Source organism: Simochromis diagramma, unplaced genomic scaffold, assembly GCF_900408965.1.
Source record: "Simochromis diagramma unplaced genomic scaffold, fSimDia1.1 OVJJ01000387.1, whole genome shotgun sequence".
Lineage (NCBI taxonomy): Eukaryota > Metazoa > Chordata > Actinopteri > Cichliformes > Cichlidae > Simochromis > Simochromis diagramma.
In genome coordinates, this window is record NW_024387152.1 from 8,417,405 (window position 1) to 8,430,744 (window position 13,340).

Below are 13,340 nucleotides of genomic sequence, written 5' to 3' on the forward strand. Positions count from 1 at the left end.
AAAGCAAAAAAAAAGAAAAAGACACATGAATCAGTGAACAGATTTCTGCAAGCTGGGATTAAGTCTGGAAAAGAAAGAATTTTTGTGACTTTCTTTCGTTTGTATGCAGGAGCGAGTCAAGAATTTAGTGTTCAGTCTGCCCAACTACACTGAGCATTTACAACCATCGTGTCTCAACTGAAAGCACTGTACAGTCTTTTGGGCTTCACAATGATGCTGACAGAGTTTGAGTGTGCACAGCTGTTTGTATACACTGGTCAAAGGGGTGTGTGTGTGTGTGTGTGTGTGTGTGTGTGTGTGTGTGTGTGTGTGTGTGTGTGTGTGTGTGTGTGTGTGTGTGTGTGTGTGTGTGTGTATACGCCTAATAGCTGTCACTGAATAAACCTGTATACTAGTCAGGAACTCTGAACACACCAGTATACTTGCCAGTGACCTCAAACAGAGCGTGCATATCTGTACACTTGTGTTCTGTTTGCTATGATCTTGAAGGTGCATCCTCAAAGCTGATGATGCTGGACTCTGGGTGCTGCACTCCACCCGAGGAAGGTGCTCCGCCACTTTGTGACATCAATGATGAGGAGGTGGAGGAGAGGGAGGCACTGATGGCTCCCCCTGCTGTTCTTGGTGTGGAGGAGGGCTCACGTCCGCCTGGTAGGAGCGGCTGTGTGTCGGTTCTGACCTCGTCGTCATCGTCGTCTTCCTCGTCATCCATGCTGGGCCAAGCAGACTGGTCCTCTACGCGTTTTAGACGCTCGTTCAGAGCTTTCAGGGCCAGTTGTCTACAAGGATGAGACGAAGAGAAATGCTTTGCTTCAATGATTTCAGGGCTCAAAACACTAAACTACTGACATAATAGAAAGAAGTGAGTAACGTGTCTCTATGGGATTCTTGTAGGAATTTCATACGTACACACTGAGAGTCTTTAATGATAAAGACTAAAAAGCTGATAATGTTGAACAATATTTAAATTCACCAAAATAAAAAATACATATAAAAAACGAGCAACATCTACCAAGTGGGCCCCTGAGGGAGTTCCAATAACTTGGCTTCAAGTATCTGACACAAGTTTTTGTGTCAGGCAACATCAGACTCAACCCAAACACTGCTTTTCTAATTGTAAAATAAAATGTGACTATTTGAATGGTGCCAAAAGAAAAGAAACATTATGTTTGCACTAGTCTAATCAGAATTACACCCATTTCAACTGCGTGTAATTCTGATTAGACTACTTCATACTGCACTAATCTCACCTTTTGTCTCAAACACATCAGGGAGTCAGTGGAAACGAAATACTAGAAATTAAGATTACATCATTGTGCAATTAAAGCCTCCCAACAATTGTGACGCTGAACATTAAGAGAAACACAGAACCTGACAGGAAAAGCACCAATAGAGCTTTTCACATGCGTCAACTCATTTTACCAAAGTTGGTGGTTAAGTCAAAAACTACCGCAAACGTACAAAACTACTGCTGACTCTTTGCTCTTCATTTCCTCCATGGTGCATTACCTCTTATACTAGTTGTGCTGAGGTGTGACGTAATTAACAAAGAATAAAGTCACACTAAATTGAGTAGATTGGCTGCTGTCGTGAAACCCAATCAAGCTTTTTGAGTCAAGATCGGACATGTCAAACTGAATCCATCCATTCCTAGTTATGACAAATCAATACTTACTAGAGCTACCTCACCAAATTCTCCGTTGTCTTTTAGGATTGCTTTTTTAAGTAGGAGTACCCAAATCTAGCAGTGAAAAAAAAAAAAATCCTAAATAATGTTTTACTTAACTTTTGCTCAAAAGTCAACTCTAAATTTATTAAAATGTCAAAGAAGTCATTGCTGCTGTGGGGGCATTTATTTCTCTCCAAACATGTAGCCAAAAAAGTTGCAAATGTATAATTCACAATTGTTTCACATCAACAAACATATAATCTAAAGTGGTAACAGTAACTTGTTTTAAGATATCTGTGCTTACACACAGACGTCACTGAACACACTGGCAGACTTTGCTATTCTAGACAAAACACACATGTCACACCCAGTCTTTTCTTTGGTTAACTACATGGCTACTAACAACTACTGTAATATTGTAAAAAATTAAATAAATAACTGTATCATGTTAATGATACACAAGTGTTTAAATTAATATGCAATTCTTATTTTGTACATTTTTTACAGTTACGATTATGGTCTCTTCCCTTACTTTGTAAATTTGCCAAACATGACACCAAACACACACAATAAAGTATATTTTGTAGCTATCCCATTAACAATGTATTATTAATGAATGTGTATTGAGAGTCTGACATTTTAAGAGCCATAACTCAAACGTTCTCTTTTAATAGAACGGCATTAGAATGCCATTAGGAACCTATTCGCACCATTTATTTAATGATGCAGGGACTGTTGGAGTGTGGCCTTAACGTGGGCATTTTAGACCATAATTTGAAATATAAATAGATGAAGGCAAAAATAACATTTTATACAACCCTTTACTGAGACAAACTGAGGCTGGTTGTATTCAATGCTTCACTTTCAGTTTAGTGTATGAGGACATATGTTTACAGATGTAAATATTTAACTCCTTCTTGTTCGCGCTCACTCACCTCCTCCTTTCTGCATCCTGTGGGTCTGTCCCAGGTAAGCTGATGGTGATGGAGGAGGGCGCTCCCACGTCGTATCTCTTTACCATCTTCCTGCACACCTTCATCTTCACCAGCGCAGAGTGGACGAGCCCTGCCAGCAGTCCCACAGCTGGCTGCACTGCCTCTGGGAAGAAACTTGCGAAGGCAAAGTGGTCTGACATGTCGCCGCGGCCCCGGCTGTGCCTCTGGTAGAAGCGCAGGTAGACCCATCCGGACAGTGCACCATAACTGTATGAAGCCAGGGGAGCGGAGCTGTCAAGCAATCCAGACAGGCGCAATAAAGCCAGGAAGAGGAGGACCAAAGCTGGTGCTGCTTTGAGTCTCACCTGAAAGGAACAAAAAGACTTCAGTTCTGGTGGCCAAAATCATCGAGGAAGCTACCATTTTATAAAAACTTGTTGGCTTGCAGTTCTCACAATCTCTTTAAGTGAGTTAGATTTAGGAATGGGGAAAACCAACTGGTTAGATGCCGGGTAACAGGCAGAAGTCACAGTCCAAGTGTTTCAACAAATGTTTCAACAAAGTTCCTAACCTGGTCAATTGAGACCAAGAGAGATTTGAGAAGTGACCCAGTTTCACTCAAACTGGCAAAAAGCACAAAAAGCAAAAATGAGGGCAAACTAAGGCAGAATGGCCAAGACGTTTCAGAAACTTATTGGGAACATGCCACTAAAGTGTATCTCAGCAAGAAAAACTAAAACCTTATCTGGACACAGCTGCTCTGCAGACGAGCAGGAAACTAAACCCTAAAATGTAAATTAAAAGACTGCACTGTAGTCCAAATGTCGAAGAAAATCGAACACAGGCCAACTGGAGAAAACGCTGAACACCTCAGTCTGTAAACTACATGTGCTTACACAGTGATAACTTATGACCATATAATCCCATTAAGAGCAAAAACTGGTGACAAAATGACACTTGGATGAATGAAACCTCTGAAAACGTTTCACGTTTTGCAACATGATTTTTAAATTAATATACAGATGGTAGAAATATGACAATTTAAAAAAAAGTTATGTCTCTCCTCCAGCATAAACTACAAACAGACCACTTTTACAGACTTTTGGAAGACGACTTACAAGTGTTACAGTTAAGGCAATAAATCTGTGATATCTAGCTGACAGAAATCTATGTTTTGTTTTGTTTTTATTTATCACTTGATACAAACCCAGCCCTGTGACAGACTGGTGACCTGTTATGGTCAGTCACCTCACACCCCTGAGTTTGAAAAGTTGAAGTGGATGGATGAATCGATAAAGTCCAAATAACAGACCTCTGTAAAAGACCTCTGAGGAGGGGGTGCCAAAACTTCTCTATACAGGAAAAAAGGTAAAACACCAAATCCCCATATAATGCAAAAATAACGCAATAGATAAAAAGAATTGTTTTGTGTGTGTGTTGGGGCGGGGGGGTCGTTTATTTTAAACACAATTACAGATACAATCTCATCAAGACTTATCCTGTGTTTGTTCAGACTGTGAAAAGTTGCTGAGTACTTTTTAGCCAACAGTACATCCAAGAAACACCCGAATTTTGCATTATAAAACCACAAATGATTACACATATCATACAAAGCCAGCGATTTTACAATGTACTCCACCATATACATTTGGTTTTATTCTTCAATATATGCACTCCTATCAAAACCAGAAATTCCAACTTTCATCCAGTCTAAAAAAGTGATTTTGAGACACTAAATCTTACATATCTACTAATAATTAATTACTGCTGCACATCTAATGGCAAAGCAAGCAGTCTGCAGGTAATACTCCTAAACTTGTATTAATCCAGATAATAATCAATAATAATAATAATAATAATAATAATAATTCGACATTGACTGGTGTTATATTGATCTGTCACGTCCAAAAAAACAGAGTTTATGCACATATTCTAGAGACTAGTGGTTAGCTTTCCATTGTTATTTGTGCAGTTGTTAGGGTACATACTTAGTTCATCTTTACGCCTTTTTACCCCACCCTCTCTTATTAATTATGCTCACCTGTGGCACTCTGAGCACTGTAGTATCCCCCATGGTCTGCTTCAGCGCCACCAGGACACCTCCCAGGAATCCGGCTGCTCCATGGACACGCACAGCAAACAGGAAGTCCAGGTCAAAGGTAGCCACATAGGTGAGGAGGTAGGAGAAGCCTGCTAACAGGCCTGCAGACACGTTAACCACTGCGAAAAAGATCAGGAGCTCCAGAGCACCCCACAAAGGCTCCAGCAGGCGCCCACAGGCCATTACTGTCCCCACATTGGCTGCCACACCCCAGACGTGTTGCTCCACCACTCCATGGGTTACCAGCGTCCACACCCAAAAGTTGGGTGGAAAAAGGTAGCCCGGGGTCACCCCCAATACGTATGGAGTGTTGACAGCCCATGAAAGCAGGTACAGCAGTACTACTAGAGCACTTATAGCTTTTACTACTACACTGGTGCTGGCAAGGGCAGCCAGGAAGTGCTGTCGTGCCACAGGCAGGTAACGATTCATTGTGGTCAGTTATGAAGAAGGTCCTCTTTGAGCAACTCTGCCCAAAAGAGTTAAAAAAGCAGAACTAGTTGCCTGTTGTTGTAGCAGTTCTTGAATAACGGAGAGAGGTCAATGATGCCAAGCAGAACAGGAGACACCCGTGGGTCCTGACAGCATCAAAATCCACACTTCTCTGTGAGCCTTCATCCGGATAATGTCTGTGAAGTGGGCATAGGCAGCTTTAGTAATCAATACAGTTAGCTTCTACTCTTCCTACATACGTTTGTTAGCAATTGTATTAAAACTCATTAAGGGAGTTTGAAGCGTTACAGCTCATCTACCCTTCAAAAGGAACAGTACAGTGGAAAACAAGCAAAAACGCTGATTCTTACAGTTTAACAAAGTAACAAACTTCGGGCTTCAGTAGATAACCTTAGCTGGGGCATTTTAATCAAGCTGGCGACCTTCAGTCGGTGTAGACAAAAGTAGGGCAAGCTTACAAATCACCACCAGTTACCAGACATGTGCTAGGAGCCAAATATGCCAACAATAAGAGAAGCAAAAATAGCCAAGTAGTAATTTCTTAAGAGCAGTCTGGCTGAGCTAGCTTGTAAACACTGATAGCTAAGGCTAGCTAGCTGTCAAACTGAGAGTGTTTCCAAGTACTTTACTTTATGTCCACTGAAGATCAGAAGAGGTTTCGTGTGAGTGTAAAACAGAACAGCTAGGGCCAGTAAAACCTGGTCGATGAAAAAGCCCACCGAGCCCCAGTTCTTAGTCCTCTCGGCCCGGGTTAGCCTGAGGGTTTCCCGTCGCTAGCAACAGGCCCTCAAAACAATATTAAAGACGTTCCCGGACCAGCGTCAGCTCTCATACAGTTCATAGTCTTTCTCATACGACCCTAGCTTCATTGGTTTATTTTAATGTTCTTCTCTCCTTTCAAAGCAGGTTGCCAGACAAAATTATGTTACCTTTCCAGTCACTTCTCCTCCCAGAAAACACCACACAGCGAACTGACCTGCGCTGTCTGCCACCGTCATCAACAATCGGTGAAAAAACGCCGTCGCGTAACTTCCGGACAGCATAGCACTCTGGGATACTGAGTTTTTACACAATCATTTCCGTAAAACGAGTCTGTAAATGATGACTTTCGTTTGCCTACCGTAAAAACTATTTCATTTAGTTTACATTTACTTATATACGCTATTTAATTTGCACTATATTTTAAGTTAAATATTTCACTTTGTTTTATCCTGCCTTTATAGTACTTTTACTTTAACCCTTTGAGGTTCACACCAAGAAAATTGCAATTAAAAATATTTTTTTTTTGCATTTTTTATTCATTTAGAACAACAGTAACAAAGTTTAGATTTTTTTTTTCAAACAACTCCATAGTTTTTTAAACTTGGGCCTCAACCAAACGATTGAGATTTTCATTCATGGTAAAACTGAATACAAAAAATATTTTTAAAAGCTTAACAAAACAGTTATTAACTTCTGTAACTTAGCAGCAGAGTAACTGAACAGATACAAGAAAGTTGTAGTGCTACAGGACCAACTGCAACTGCAATTTAGAGGCCTTAGATTTCCTTTATTTCTGGTGATATGCAACAAAGCACTGCTGGTGGGCATTCAGGCACAGAAGCACTTTGCACTTAATGATACAATAATAATAATAATAATAATAATAATAATAATAATAATAATAATAATAATAAACTTTATTTATAAAGCACACTTAAAACCAAGGGTATACCAAGGTGCTTAACAAGTAACATAGAGAACAAGAGGAAGATAATAGAAATAGAAATGGGACCAAAGCAAGCACTAGGTATGCAAGCAGATAACTGTCACTGATACATAGGAGAAGCAGCAGATACAGAACAAACAAGGAATTAAATGAGCATAAAAGTGCATAATGTAAAATCATAAGTGAAATGTTAACCAGAAGGAAAGGCAAGATTGAAGTGGGTCTTTAGTCGTAATTTAAACAGTACAATAGAATCAGAGGTGCGGATAGCAAGAAGGAGGTTATTCCACAAAACCGGGGCAGCCAGAGCAAACGCACGGTCACCCCGAGACTTCAGCTGAGATCTAGGTTGCGTCAGAAGTAGTTGAGTAGCAGATCTAAGTGTCCTATTAGGAGTATGTGGCCTGAGAAGTTCACTAAGATAACTCGGCGCTAATTTATTAATAGTTTTGAACGTAAGGAGTAATATTTTAAATTGAATATGGCACTTTATGGGCAGTCAGTGCAAGCCAGCTAGAACAGGAGTAATAGAGCAGAATTTCCTGGTACCAGTCAAGAGGTGGGCTGCCCCATTTTGGACTGTTTGCAGTCTAAGGAAAAGAGTAGAGGGAAGACCGTAGTACGGAGAATTACAATAATCCAACCTGGAGGTCACAAAAGCGTGAATAAGCTTCTCCAGGTCCTCATGCGGAACATAATGCCTAGCCTTAGAGATAAGGCGCAGTTGGTGGAAGCTAGATCTCACTAGCAGACACTTGCTTATCGAGTTTGAGCAAGCTATCCAGCAATACACCCAAGTTACTGACATAGTCACAGGAAGAACTAGCAAAGGGACCCAGAGCAGCACAAAGTTGGACATATTTCCACCTTGACACTTCCTTTGAACAGAGGTTACACCGGCCTTGGTTGTCAGAGTGAAGTGGCAGGTGTCCCAAGTTGTCATAACGCACATCTGGTTGTGGATGTGAAGATCTTGGGGTGTAACGTTTCTGCTGAGGCAACATTTGAGGTGGAGAAGAAGATGATGGTCAGCCAAACTTTGATGGAAGCTTGTTGACCTGCATCAAACTGTGGGCAACTGCACGATGAAACCTTTTGAGAGAGAGTGGTTTCTCATTTAGTAGGGCACAGTCCCTCTTGTGAACAAGCCAGGCATTTGAGATGCAAAGGTGGAGGATGTGGCCAAACATCGTAAAACACCATTGCTTTGATTTTGCTGAAGTCTTGTAAATGTGGACCGGCATGTCTGATAGAGCAGAGATCTAGATAAGAGATATTCATCTCCTGTTGGAAAAAAAAAAACATCGCAAAGCAAGAGGGAGACACAGAGGGCAGCTACACAGGGGGAAATTACTAAATAATCAGGGAACTAAACAGGGAATACAAGAAACTCAAAACAGAATAACTAGACTCTATAGAATAAACTAAAGACTAACAAAGTGAACGTTATACATAAATCATAGTACAAAAATGCAAAAATACAGGAAAACTCAAAACACTGGGTCAAATGACCCAGGACCATGACAAATAACATCATGTACAGTAAGACAGGCACGGAGAACAGCACTGACCATGAGAGGCTTCGAACAGATGACACAGCATATATACGACTTTAAGTATATATGTCATCTGTGATATTATTGTGCACAATTATAATGTATTGTTCACCTCCCTTAAATAAACAGGCAGCTTTAAAGTGTGAAATATTCATTGTTACGTCCCCCCTGAAGGGGTCTAGGCATGCGAGTAAGGGGACCAGTAACAAATGAGCCCGGAAACAGAATGAAAAGGAAAACAGACAGGTGTTTAGTAAATAAAATAGTTTTTATTATAGAGAACCTTAACATAAAGAGCCGGCACCGCCGTTTTTCCAATAACACTAGAAAAAGAAAAAAAGTTGCAACAATAAAAAACACAACAACCGAACAAAAAACCCCACACCACGAGGATGCACTTCCAGGGTCCCACAAGCTCACCCTGTCACCAGCAACAGCTAGCTTTACTGCTGCTGAGGCCCACAGGCCCACACTACTCACATAAAGCATTGAAAGCGAATACAAGGCGAGCTTCTACAAATTACAGTGGGCTCAGGAGAAATTCACCTACCTGAGACACTGGCCATTTTAGATGGTAAGTCCTGTGACTAGAAGGATTGCAGCGATTTAATCCATTCCAAAATCATAGAGAATTGTTTGGGTTTTTTTTGTAATGATGTCATATTGCTTTTAGTGGATATTTAAGCTGGTGCGCAGGTTTCCACTATCAGCAATGATTGGTATGAATGCATGTGACTGGACTATGATGGACTGATGATGTGTACTAAGTGTGACTGACTTGAAATTGAGATGACTGCAACTATTTTAGGATTAGTCACTTCTAATGCCTAATCCACCCCAAACAGTGACAAAGTTGTGGATGTATGTGTTTTGTTTTGGGGTTTTTTGGTTTGCTTGTTTTTGCAGGAGCAAGAGGATGACAGAGACCAGAGGAGGTTCACATAAGTGTGTGTGGGCCCTGCAGACTTAACCCTTTAGCTGCCACTTTTCTGTGTTACTGATTTTTGTGTTAAGGAAACTATGGTTGTACTGGCTGCTTGTTGGTTATGCTATCACAGTGTATTGTTGGAAAATTTTAAACATTACAGTGGGAAAATGTGTATACAATGTAGAAAATATACTGTGTTGAAACCAGCGTTCACAGCAGCAGATTGTTGACTACATGATTTACAGCAGCACCTCTGGAATCTGTTGATCCAGGCCTGACCTCCTGGACGCTCCACTGCTAATGTTTTTTTCCCCCTCTCTCTAAGGGTCTTTGTGGAGGATTTAGCATCACACAGACAGACATGAGTGAAAATAAAGCAGGATGTGCAGTGATTACAAAACATTTTAGTGTTGGGCTCATTATCATATCACTATTTATCTCAAGCTATTGAGCTTGTAGTGTTAAACCAAGTAAGTGACATTACTTAAGAACAGTCACCGGTTACAGCAGTTTTGATTAAACACATGGGATGATCCTTCATTTGGGAAAATTATGGCAACAGTAGTGCTTTTAGTGATCTGGGGAAATAAACTGCACATGGCACACTTGTGTCTGTAGTGCTGGATGCCTTATTACTCTTATGACCAGTGATGGGAATAACGGCATTACAAGTAACGGCGTTACAAGTAACAGCGTTACTAACGGTGTTACTTTTTTCAGTAACGAGTAATCTAATTAATTACTATTCCTACCGTTACAACACCGTTACTGTTACTAACAAGAAAATGCGGTCGCGTTACTATTTTTCAACAAACAGACGGTTGAAGCTGTGTTCAGCTTACCGCTTCTTATATCAGTTGCACGGAAGTAGCTGTAAGTAATCTGGACTCTACAGTTTTAAGCAGCTGCGCGCGCTCCCGCGGACGGCAATCACTTTCTGCCCGACGATCACTTTTTGGCACAACACCTGGACCCCTAGGAAATGCCCATCCCATCCTAAGTAATTTAAATAGATGACCGGTGGTCGTTGGTGTAACGTTTCTAATCATTTTACAAATGGTAAATGGCCTGTATTTGTATAGCGCTTTACTAGTCCCTAAGGACCCCAAAGCACTTTACACATCCAGTCATCCACCCATTCACACATTCACACACTGGTGATGGCAAGTTACATTGTAGCCACAGCCACCCTGGGGCGCACTGACAGAGGCGAGGCTGCCGGACACTGGCGTCACCGGGCCCTCTGACCACCACCAGTAGGCAACGGGTGAAGTGTCTTGCCCAACAACGGTTGTAAGACACTTACACTTCGGTCGTACTAAGGTTGAAGTTTTCTTTTACAGATGAACAACTAATGCTGTTTCATTTCTGTATGTGATCTTACATGTTTGTTTTCTTTTATATTATAACTGTCATTCTTTTGAACAAAGGGTGGAGAATCAGATGAAGAGAGGCTGATAGTGAGAGTGAAGATAACTATAAAGTGTGAATTTGTTTTTCCTTATGACTATAGGAAGGATGAACACAAATGGTGCAGGGTGCTGCTGCAGGCCCCTCTCTTATCATTAAATGTAAGGGCAGGAGGCAGTGCGACCTTTTCACAGACAGAAAGAGAAGAAATGGCAGCTTCTGCTGCAAATGTGGGAAGTTTACATGCAAGGACCACAGTCTGTCCATTTGCAGCCTCTGTTCCACCTAAGCAGGACTCTCACACCCAGACAGATACTCTCTTTCATGCCATTTCCCCATCCCCAACAACATAAATGTTCACGTTCATCTTTCTAAAATGTTTTTCTGGTTCAAACTGATCTTGTGGTTTTCTTTACATTATTGATTTTATCTTATTTTAGAACACAACAAGGTAATAAGCATTTAGTAGGAGAGAAAATATTTTAGTAGTACGTCCCAGACTCTACTATTTAAAATACAAAAAATTCCAGCAGCACTGCAAATATATAAAATAGTGAGATTTGAGTTTGTCTTGTACAAACAAACTGTTGTTTAAAGAGTTAAAAATGTAAAAAGTAATGACTATTTTATATTTATGGAAAGAACTGGTGTTAGTTAAAAACTTTATGCAGAAGAAATTGCACAAAACCATAAAAATGCTAAAAATGAAAGACCTAATTTGTTGGTGGACACTTTTGGCCACGAACAAGCTGAAAGGGTAGTGATTTTTAAGAAACCCAGTGGGTTAAAATCATTTTTGGCTAATGACAAAAAAAAGTCACTTAAAGGGCCAAATTGCATTTTATTTCTTCACCTCAAGAAGGGGTGACGTGGGCCGCACGTGACCTCCGGGCCTCAAGTTTGAGACCCCTGACCTAAGGCTTTGGCAGTTGAATTCGAGAACAAATAAAAGGCGTTTAATAAAAACTGTGACATAACCAGTAATATTCATTATATTCTCCCAACAGCCAGATTATGCTAAATTAATATTAGGAAAGTAACTGCTACTTTGCAGAGTTCTAGCTAGCAGTGCCCAGTTTAACAAAATATTTTGATACAAATGCCACTTGTTTTAATAGTTATCATGTTACTTGTACTAACATTAGTCTAAAACTTCATATTTAACCGAATAAACTTACCGCAGCAGCAAGTAAAGATGGCGACCGAAGATTCTGAATGCGCTGATCCACCGTAAATGAGGGTGTGGCCTAATTTAACACTCAGTGTTAAAATGCAGCAACGACTAAATTCCACACTAACACTTTTCAGGAATCAACTCCCGATGTGTTATTTTAACTCGATTAAGTGTTGAACTAACTCGGAACTCTGTTGAATTCAACTAACACTGAAAAATCAACAGTGGCATTTTTGCTGTGAAGGAGTGTTAAATACCTGAATTATGACTGAATAACAAATAAAAACAACCAGAGACATATGCAGTGATAGTTATTGTGTTTTAGGGTCATCCAAAAAATAAGTACTACCACACACTCAATTTTCCATTTCACTCCATTGCACATTTGAAGTGGAAATCCATACAGCTTTGATTTTTACCACTAATCGCATGTTAATTTATTTCGGGCTTTGACTCCAAATACTCTAATTCAGTGGCACAACTTAGTTCGAAATACTACAGCTACAGTGCAATGATGGTGCGGGTGACTATATATACTATTATACATATACTATTATATATTGTACATATATTTATTAGTTTCAGATGTAGCCATTCTTGTATTTTGCTTGTTTACATTATTGTATTTTGCACAACTCTGTTGCTTGTGAAGCTCGCACACAAGAATTTCACTCACATGTGCTGTACCAATGTACCTGCACATGTGATGTGACAATAAAAGTGATTTGATTTGATTTAATTTGATTTGACTGCATTTTGTCAGAGGGGCTATTTGTTCCTGCAGTGCAATAATTATTCCAGTTATCCACGTATACCTGTATATATGGCTGAAAATGAAACAATATACTACCATTTCTTATTTAGACACCACAGAACACTAGAAATAAAGCTTGATGTATACTTTACATTGTCCACTGTTTCTTCTTTTGGTGACGGCAATAAAGTAAATGACACAGAAAACCAGCCCAAAGCTGAAGTTTACATCTCTCTTGCGACTTCGGTGGAAATGTTCAGCAATCATATTTGTGGAAGCTTGTTTCTGGCCTAGATTTTTTTTTTCCTACGTCGCTTCGTTCTTGAGTAACCTTGTTCACAGAATTTTCAGAACTTCACCTCTGACCTTGTCCTTAAGGTCAAGGTCACTGAGCTTGGGCATCTACACTGCCTTTTACACCTGAGGGGTAAACGTCTGTTTGTTTTGAAAGTTTCTCCCACACACAAGTAGTATGAAGTAGAACATGCAAAGCTGACCTAAACAAACTGAAGCCTGATTTGACCCTCCGTGTTACATCGAGTCAGTGTCACCAAAACGGAATAATCAGATCAGAAACTAGTCACTAGCATGTATGAGGTGAAAGAAATCAATAGAGTAAAACTATCAAATTCACTTGAGCTTTTTTACTTTC

At 40.1% G+C, this 13,340-nt stretch overlaps 1 protein-coding gene across 2 annotated transcripts; it reads right to left on the reverse strand.

Annotated features, from left to right (window-relative positions):
• Nucleotides 1–301: 301 nt before the first annotated feature.
• tmem115 (transmembrane protein 115) lies at nucleotides 302–6,220 on the reverse strand. Of its 2 annotated transcripts, none has more exons than XM_040047496.1 (4): nucleotides 6,088–6,220; nucleotides 4,646–5,334; nucleotides 2,605–2,969; nucleotides 302–779 (listed from the first exon to the last, which is right to left on the reverse strand). In XM_040047496.1, the coding sequence occupies exons 2-4, from the start codon at nucleotides 5,135–5,137 to the stop codon at nucleotides 476–478; spliced, it is 1,161 nt and encodes a 386-aa protein (XP_039903430.1). In that variant the 5' UTR covers nucleotides 5,138–5,334; nucleotides 6,088–6,220; the 3' UTR covers nucleotides 302–475. The 2 variants fall into 2 exon arrangements, with proteins under 2 accessions (XP_039903430.1, XP_039903431.1); XM_040047497.1 differs by lacking the exon at nucleotides 6,088–6,220 and adding an exon at nucleotides 5,788–6,039.
• Between the last annotated feature and the right edge of the window lie 7,120 nt (nucleotides 6,221–13,340).

Excerpts from the sequence above, each read along its gene's own strand:
- tmem115 (XM_040047496.1), bottom strand. The coding sequence starts at position 5,137 with ATGAATCGTTACCTGCCTGTGGCACGACAGCACTTCCTGGCTGCCCTT. Across the intron at positions 2,970-4,645 it reads CAGTGCTCAGAGTGCCACAG|GTGAGACTCAAAGCAGCACC; the intron begins GTGAGCATAATT and ends TGTTCCTTTCAG. Across the intron at positions 780-2,604 it reads CAGGATGCAGAAAGGAGGAG|ACAACTGGCCCTGAAAGCTC; the intron begins GTGAGTGAGCGC and ends TCATCCTTGTAG.